Here is a 9,575-nt window from a genome sequence, read left to right as displayed (position 1 = left end):
TGTTATTATCTTAGTTAGTTGTGGTATAACGTTCTAATGTACATGATACATGCTTTCGTTGACGTACCAATTAAGCGTGACCAACGAGTGTTATTACCTTAGCTCTTTTTTTTTTTTGTTGGAAAAATGGACTTACTTACTAGAAGTTACTAATTCGGAAGAGATAAGCACTTCGTCAACAATTTGGCGTGACATTCTAATCCCCGATCCTGAAAATCAGTTCCCCCCCACCCCCCCGGGCGCCCTCCCCATCCCCCAAAAAAAGTAAGTTTCAATTCACACTCTCGTAATAAATGTAGAACTCAAAAAATTTCAACAAAAATATATAGGAGATATATTTGATAAAATTAATATATATGAGGAGGCAATTTACACCCATATAAGTATGTGTGGAAAAAAGAGGAATAAATATCAACAATATATTATTAATCATACATAATAACAAGACTCTCAAATTTTATCTTTTTCAACTGATACAATAATAAGACTCTGTATTTATAAACTACTTAATTTGATAAATAAATCTGACAATCATAAGAAATTTTCAAATAAAATACTAATTCCTAAATAATAAAATCATAATAACTTGATTCAAACAGAATTACTGAAATCTTAACTTCACTAAAAGATTGCTAAATAATAATATAGAAATTTTTATCTTTGAGACTTAATTTAATATGCCAACAATAAACCTCCGCGCTTGGAAACTAAAAGAAATTCTACATTGGGGGATACATTAGCAGAAGAAAGAAAAAACTTTCGGGTGCAGTATAGTAACACGAGTGTTCGAGATGCACCAAGAAATTGAAGCATATAAAACTTTGATTGTCCAAAGAAGCACTAGTACTCTCGGAGGTTTATTCAATACAGAAATCAAACATGAGGCACACGAATGAAACAGGTTCCAGTATCACACATTAAGACAAGGTGATTTGAGCTGAACAACGAAAATACAGAAATCACTTGAGCCGAGCTCTTGGATAAGAGTGCTAGATTACTAGATTGAAGAAGTAGATGGAACCAATACAAAGTTCTCTGCAGGGAAAAAATGGCAAACAGGGGCTGTGCCAGGTTCGATACCAAGCATTTGGAAGGAAACATGATCACGGTTCCATTGAGAGGTATCCATGTGACAAATTGCAATAGCTTCAACCTTATCACCATTCTCTCCAGATAGAACAGTCCTGTATAAACGATTATCGCCCTGCTGATAGTGGCAATAGAAAACTATGAAAGGATATGGCATGGTGTGACAGCTGACCATCTTTGGATTTGAAATTCGTTCAGGAGCTTCTGTGATTGTATAGTTCTGTAATCTAGCAGCATTAGATTTTGCGAGGTGATGCGTTGATAAAACTTCAATATCGGTATTCAATCCCAAGATCATTCGTGCAAAATCTACCAATGACTCGTAGGATGTGGCACAAGCCTTGGATTCTCCCTTGATAGGCTTAGTCTCGCATGCTCGGAGTGTATCTTCCATCACTTGGGCCTTGCGAGATCCTTGAGGGAATGAAAAGTGTTGAAGAATTTGTGGGAGTTTTGCCAATGAAAAGGGGATAGGATCGGCTTGTTCTCTAGGCCAGAGATAAGGAGAGGACAAAGGACTAGGATCTCCGTCAGGGAAAAGGATACTCATTGTTTTGCCTAACTTGAGATCATCAAAAACGAAAAACACGGTTGTAGTTGGATCCATCTGATGCATCCCGTGGGATGAGGAGTGAGAATGATCATGCATTGACATCTTTTCTTGGACGTGAGCAACATGATCTCTCTTGCTATTTCTCTGAGGATTATTGACATCCATGCGCTGATGCCTGATTGCATTAGTACCATCAACGGGGACAAAATCACAAGTTCCCTGTAATGGTTGTGCAGTGTTGTGAGAAAGTGAGAATTCAATCCACCATATATGATATATCACAAAAAAGAAATAGAGGGAAAGCAACTTACCAGAACAATTAACAGATGAAAGAGGAGATTCCAACAAGCAAGTCCTTTGGAATCCATCAGTTGGTAGATATTATTTCTCTAGCTGGCAACTCCTCTTTGAAGGTGTTTGCAAGAGCAAAAATAAAGTGTACTTGCTTTGAAGGTTGTTTTTCAACATACTATAACTAGAGTATGACCCATTGAAAGATGCATGTTTCTTGTCGCGGTTAAAAAATGAACCAAGATATTTGATACTCAAATCAAGTTCCGTTCAATAAGATTTCTTGTAAAATTACTAATCAAGTCAAGTTTAAATAGCATTTTGTAATCTGTCAACTTCAAATTTGACTTGAATTTAACTCGATTATCATAAAATAAAATTTAAATATAAATAATTCAAGCTACTCAAACTTGACTCGTACTTAGCTTATAAAAGCTCGTTTGAGTTCGACTCAATAAATAAACAAGTCAAGTTTAAATATAATTTCGAACTTGTTAAAATAATTAAATAAACTTTTAGAGTGTTCGGCTTCTAAAAACTCGTTTACACCTGTATTTCTTGTGCGCTTTGTAATCACATCGATGGATAGACATGAGGCTAGGCTTATTCTAGTAGATCTAGACCCAAAATCACTAAATTACTTTAGGGTGTTTGGCTTATCAAAGCTTGCTTACGCCCATATTTCTTGCGCGCTTTGTAATCAGATCAATTGACAGACGTGAGACTAGGCTCAATCTAGTGAATCTAAACCCAAAATCACTAAATTTCTTCAGCTCTAGATCATAACTATACTGAGTTTGGAAGAAAAATAATGGACCAAAATCTAGACCTACCCCGAATTGATTTTGGTACCAAATGAATATGTATGTAATTTTCAGAGTACGCAAATTATGAAAGATGGGCTTAAAGTTTGAGTAAATTTTATACACACTGACAGTACATACACTATCAACGGTGGATTCATGGCACATGCGCAATAATTGAATTTCAAATTTAAATTTTGTATAATTATCATTCATCCAACGCTAACAATGTATACACTGTCAGTGTAGAAAAAATTAATCCTGAAAGTTTATGCGACAATATGTTGATTTTAAGAAATTGTTTATTTTACATTAATTTACATACATTTGATTATTTTTAAAATAACATGATTGATTATGTTAGATTATAAATAGGCAAAAAATACGTGTTGATGTATGAGTTAGTGTGGATTCCTATCAATGTTTATGTGGTTATGCAATTTGAGTTGTGCTTTTGGAAATTTATAATATATAAAAATTTTAATAACTTCAAAGTTCAAACTACTTCACTATTTTTTATTAGTAATAAATCATCGGAAGGTGCAGTTAAATTCAATGGTAGGTCCCATATGGTTATCTGGCATGACATGTGATCATCCATCTCATTATGGGCCCGCCTATGGTACACATTTTCCATCCTTGAAGAGTAAGGTGGTAATTTGTTACAACTCCTAATTCTTTGATATTCATAAATAGCAATCAATTCCCTTTTTGTGAACTAGGTGAAAATTATACCCTCTTTATGAATTTCAAAAACTTACTATTACTGATAGGTTGCAATTTATTCATTTATTTTATTATTAATTTTCCCTATTACCTGACCTGATGTGAATTAATTATTAGATTTTACTCGCTTTTCGTAATTTATATTTATTTCAGGGAGTAGAACAAAAATATCACAATCAAGGCCAATTTGACAGTCATCGGGAAAGAGTTCAAATAGCAGGCAATCAAGGGCATTTTTGGAACAAGGAGATACAAGACCTTTTTGGTAATTCGCAGAAGACGGCATTAAAAAGAGGAACGAAGGGCTGAAGTGAAACATCTTCTTTCCCCTGGGGGGAGCCGCCGCACAGTAGGGAGCTGGCTTCCCTCTTAGTTTTTCTGTTCTTTAGTTTAGCCTAGTTTCCTTTGACTTTTCCATTTTTCGTCATCTAGTAGGGACTTTTCTTTCTTAGCTTGTGGTAGTGGAATTCTTCTACGGATGTTAAGAGCAAAATTGAAAGAAACTTTGACTTTTCTTCATCTGAACCCTTAGCAATTGCTTTTGCTTTTTCGTATGTCATCCGAAGGGAAACAGAGGGCTACCTCTTGTAACTTTGCTATCTCTTCTTGATTGGAGCGAATTGCATTTTCCAATTTGGGAGTTGATGGCCGCGACTCTTGTTTCAATTTGGTGTGGATTTTGTTAATCAATTATGAACTAATTTCCTCACTTTAGTCAAGGGACAACGGATGCTTTGGGTCGCCTAAAATTGTGAGATCGATTTAATTTTATCTTTTTCTTTTATTTATTAGTATTCGCATATTCCTTATTTGCAGTGCTTGTGATTATTTAATTAATTGATTGTCTTGGATCCAGATAATTAGTTGATTGGGTAATCTATTGTCAATTAGGGCATTAAACCCGTAATTGTTTAATTTCTCTAAAATAGTGACAACTGGCATGATTAGGTTTGTGTCAGGGGAATACGCGGGCTAATCTAAAATAACCCTGGTAGTGCGTTATTTGGTTAAAATAGGGCTGCTCTAATACGTAAGATAATTGAGGAATTAAATTCTACGGGCGTACCTAGGATTATTTCTCAATTAGAGCAGTGATTAACGGGCGTACCTTGATCACCGACACAGTAAGGAGGGGTTGACTGTCATCGCTTGTTTGGCAGTTATAACCTATTTATTAGTAAATAATTGGGATTGCCTTTGCTTCAATGATCAATTAGGTGCACCATTGCTGAAGTTATTTCTTGGTTAGAACTTTAGTTATCATTCATTTGTGTTTAGTAAATTATTATTTAATTTTTAGTAGCTTTTTAGATTTTAGTTGAATTTCTTTGATTGTCACCTTCTGCACAAAAACACCCCCCTTGTCATTGTGAACTTGAAAAGAAATAATTACTCCCAGTCCCTGTGGATTCGACCATGCTTACCACTATCTACAGAAATTAACTTTAACTGAGCAGGTTTTTATTATTGCACAGGCTGACAACCTGTCAATTTTTGGCGCCGTTTTTGGGGACTGGTGCCTGATTCATTTGTTTCTTTTTGAGTTCATCATGTTTTTATTTTCTATTTATTTTTCTCTTGTTTTTTTTATATAGTTTATGGCTGCTAACATTCCGTATTTTGATGATAGACTGGACTTTATTCCTGAATGGGGTTATGAGACTCGTGTTTTTCCTAATGATCAATGGGCTGTTGTAAATTGTGGAACTTATTTTGACTCAGGTTATCCAACCGACACATCCCCCGCATTTCAAGATAATCTAAGTGCTCCAATCGATACCTTTGGAGATTCCTCACCTCAATATAAAACGTGGTATGACCCTTATTCAAACGGGTATGATCAAGGATGGTGAGACAATTCCAATTTTAATTATGCGACCGGGCCAATGAATTTTCAACAGCAAGAGTCTCAACAATCATCATCCGTGTCAGGTATGTCTCTTGAAGAGATGATGGAATTACTAACTGCTAATGCATATCGAATTCAGCAGGAGACACAAGCGATGGCGGATCAAGTTCAACTATTGACATCCGGGATGGCGGATCAAATACATCTTTTGTCATCCAAGATAACGCGATTAGCTTCTCACCTTGAAGAATTGCCCTCACAGACCAATATCAACCTTGAAGAAGGTGAGAGTGCAATTATCCAGCCAAATGACATGGAACTGCAAGAGTTTCAAGGAAACGGATCTAAAGATGCAGTTGAAAAGGAAGCTGAAGTACAAGAAATGAAACTCCAGGATCAACTCATTCAAGTGAATGAATCTAGTGAACAATCTCCAAATGCGGTGACATCTCCTCCACTTCTTCATCAATATTCTCCTGACTCTTACTCTTCAATTTCTGTTAATGAAATTGACTTTATTATACCAGAAAATTTTGAATTTCATGACAGGAATAAATTAAGAGTGGCGATGGCAAGATATCTTGAACAAATAAATGCAAGTGATGGAGGAGTGAGTGGAGAATGCAGATCATTGTTGACTTGTTTGGCGCCATTCACTAGTCCATGGAAGCCCGTAACTCGTGTGCTCAAGGATTACTCTATTTACGAGGGTTATCAGGACTATATAGAGGATGAAGCATTAAGACGAGCCACACGATTTTATCCTCCATGAACAAAACATGATAATGTCTAGCCAAAGACATTAAAGAAAGGCGCTCATTGGGAGGCAACCCAATTGTTTCTTTTAATTGTTTGTTTTGATTTCGTGTGATAGTTTAAATATATTTTCCTTGAATTTGACTGATTTCGGGTTTCAATTTTCATTTTTGATGATTTGTAGGTGTCCTTCTGTCATGACGCGCCCGCGTCATGACGTATGGAGAGCTCACGGTCAGAATTGTCAGAAGGGATTCTTGTCCTCATGACGTGCCCGCGTCAGGTCACCTGGAGAGCTCCAGATTCCGTGCCTACATGACGTGCCCACATCACGTTAGCGGGAAAGGTAAGTATTCCAAAAATTCAAGAATGGTTATTGATTTTCGGTTAATCTCTAATTTTGAATTTCGAAAATAAAATTTGCAAAAAAAAAAAAAAAAAAAAAATTTAAAACAAAAACAAAAAGAAGAACAAAAAAAGAAGAAGAAAAAATTTTCAACCGTAGGTAGGTTTCTCAATTTCAGCCAAAAAAAAAAAATTTCAAAAAATTTTTTTTTTCCTTGTTTCACCGTAGCTTAGATTTTCAAAATGCGAATAAAAAAAGAACATTTTTTTTCTTCTTTTTCTTTCTTTCTTCTTCTTTCTTTCTTTCCCGCTGCCCCTATTCACTTTTCTTTCTTTTCCTCCACCTATGCACGCCGCCCTTCTCCCTCGCGGCGCCACCATCTTCGCCGCGAGCTGCCATCGCGCGCCACCGCGAGCTGCTGCCCTCTGCGTAGCCACTGCCGCTTCAACGCACGAGGCGCGCCCCTCCCATCTCTCTCTCTCTCTCTTCGCGCCACCGCCATGGCCGAGCAACCCACGCCGCCTCCACTCCAGCTTGTTCGCCGCTGAAGCTCGATCCGCCCGCCGCCACTGCACGGTTTTCCTCCATCTCCCTCCAGCTTCTCTGAGCTCCGCTGCTCCTAGCTCACCTCCACCACACGCCGACCTCGTGCTATGCGCCACCTTGCCACGCGAAGCAACCAGCGCCGCTCGCACGCCATCAACAGCCGCACCTGTCCACCTCTCTTCGCCGCCGCCACCCTCATTTCTTCATTCGGGGAGCAGTAGAGGTATTTGTCATTCGATCTCCAATTTTGGGCAGTGTTAGGCGTATTTTGGGTTAATCGGTAGTTTCGTGTTAATCTTTTGTGGTATCTTTTCAATTGTGTGCTCCACCAGTGGTACTGGTGGGGTAATTGGACCTGAATTTGGTACCGCTAGTTGGTTGATTGAGTTTTTATCCTCACGTCTCTAAACTGTCGTCGTTGCATTTGCTGATTTTGAGTTATGATTTTAACTGGCCAACTGGAGCCATTTGTTGAGATTGTGGGTGAGCTGAAATTCTGCACTTGTTTGTTACATTGGGAGGCTTCTATGCCATTTACATTGCTTATTCTAGTTGAGTGCATCTAATTGAAATGCTGGGGTTCATTATTAGATTTGACTGAGAATCCTGTGGCTACATTACTTGTTGTCTGAATTGAGCTACGTTATTTGGGGCTCTCACTAGTGTGGGTTAGCCGTTGAACTTGTTTCATCCACTGTTTGGGTATTTTGGCTTCATTGGGTTAATTCTACTCTATTGGCTGACTGTTGGAGGCTGGGCACTTGGCATTCCTCTGCTACTGTCAGATTTATGAGCTATTATTGTTTGAATTGTTATTTCTTGGAGCTGTTGCTACAATTTCAGTTGATTGAGTTGTGCATTCCATTTTCCGCCAGTGGTACTAGTTGGAGTGTTTTCCCCTGAATTTGTTTACTCTAGCTGGTTAGATATTCGATCAAACTGCCAGGACCTTGTGGCTGTGTTGCTCTCGATAAACTTTAGGGTTGCTATTGCTAGATTTAGCATATTATTGGGGCATTTGTTGCAATTTTAGAGTGCATTTGTTGAGATTATGGATGGCCAAGTTTGCTTGTTGACTGACTGAATTAGGTAGTCCTTATACTTATGGACATGACTTTGCTAGTTTTCAGTTGTTGATAATAGTTTCTGGTTGTTGATTTTGGAGTGCAACTGTTGCTTTGTTAACCATATTTGGGCCGGGGTGGCCCGTGTTTGCTTTTGCATTTGACTATTGAGTTGGAGAACACCAGTGACTATGAATTTGCATTTGTTGGTTGCTATCTTTGTTGGATATTCTGTCTTTTGGTGTTTGGGGTGATAACTAGTGAAAAGGGTGAGTGGCGCCACTTACAAGCACAGGTTCAAAACGTAGATGAGCGAATGACGAACATCACCCGCCAAGTAGCAAGGATGTCTCAGAACCTGACCTCGTACCTGCACCACATTGGTTTCCCTCCGCAGCTGCCAAATACCCCTTAACCACTCGAGAGGGAAGTTTCGTTGTCCTCTTCGCTTTAATTGCTTATTTCCTCCATTGAGGACAATGTAGGATCCAGGTGTGGGGGGAGGGACAGCTGTGCTAGTTTTTTTCTAGTTCTTAATTTCCAGATGTTCTTTTTTTTTTTATTAATGAATACCAAAGGTTGATGTTGGATTGTTGCTTCTATTTCTGCTATTGCCAAATTTTAATAATAAAAGTGTATCAAGTTAATGTGGTTGAGTCCAAAAACATCTCTATGGTGAATATCGAAGGTTGTGTGACTTTTGTAATTTCTGGTTAACTTTCCTAGGCATAGGGAATGATTATTGGCATTTTCATGTGTTACATATTGGAATTCTATATCATAGATATTTTTTCTCTTTCTCTCATCCTTCCATTTATCCACAGCTTTCTTCTCTATTTTGCTTTCCAACTTAAAATCATATTTATTTTTGCAAGAACATAAAAAAAATTTCAGTTGCTGCAAGGATGTGATATATCGGTCACATCTTGACTGGTTCTTTAGCTTTAGATCGAGATAATGCGAAGTGATGGGTTGGTTATTAGGGGGCCAATTTTTTAAATTCTAACCCTAAAAAAATCAACGAGTCACACACTAAGCATAGCAATTTTCTCAAATGATTAATCGAATTTTTATTCAACCTTATAGAATTAAAACTAGTTTTGAGAAAAAGAATGAAGAGGTTTAGCTTTCTAAATTAGATAGAAAGAAAAGTCAAAGTTTATTTATTATTCCTCGTCTATAAATATCCAAATTTTTATGCCTAATACACCATAGATAGTTCGAACTGTATAGGAACAATAATCAATTTTAGCTCGAATGGTTTGTAGAGGAACCCTACCCCTTCTAATCCATTCGACGCGTGCAATTTCTTTTCCGTCGATACGACCTGCAATTTGGACTTGAATTCCCTTTGTATTTGCTTGTTCAGTTTATTCAATAGCCTTTTTCATTGCTTTTCGAAATGAAACTCTATTCTTTAATTGCCCAACTATATATTCTGCAAGAATATTAGGGTTTCCATAAGGTTTTGCAATTTTTGTGATAGCAATGTTAAATTTTCTGTTCACAGAATTACATTTTTTTTGTAGATTCGTCTGTAATTCTTCGATTC

At 37.4% G+C, this 9,575-nt stretch overlaps 1 protein-coding gene across 1 annotated transcript; it reads right to left on the bottom strand.

Moving 5' to 3' along the window:
• Nucleotides 1–804: 804 nt before the first annotated feature.
• On the bottom strand, nucleotides 805–2,159 carry LOC140009567 (BURP domain protein USPL1-like). The gene is made up of 2 exons (XM_072055524.1): nucleotides 1,954–2,159; nucleotides 805–1,861 (listed from the first exon to the last, which is right to left on the bottom strand). Exons 1-2 carry the CDS (start codon nucleotides 2,008–2,010, stop codon nucleotides 998–1,000), a joined length of 921 nt encoding a protein of 306 aa, XP_071911625.1. The 5' UTR covers nucleotides 2,011–2,159; the 3' UTR covers nucleotides 805–997.
• Nucleotides 2,160–9,575: the final 7,416 nt, after the last annotated feature.

Source organism: Coffea arabica, chromosome 6e, assembly GCF_036785885.1.
Source record: "Coffea arabica cultivar ET-39 chromosome 6e, Coffea Arabica ET-39 HiFi, whole genome shotgun sequence".
NCBI classification, from domain to species: domain Eukaryota; kingdom Viridiplantae; phylum Streptophyta; class Magnoliopsida; order Gentianales; family Rubiaceae; genus Coffea; species Coffea arabica.
Note: the sequence above shows the minus strand (reverse complement) of the source record. Positions and strands in the feature narration are given on the sequence as shown.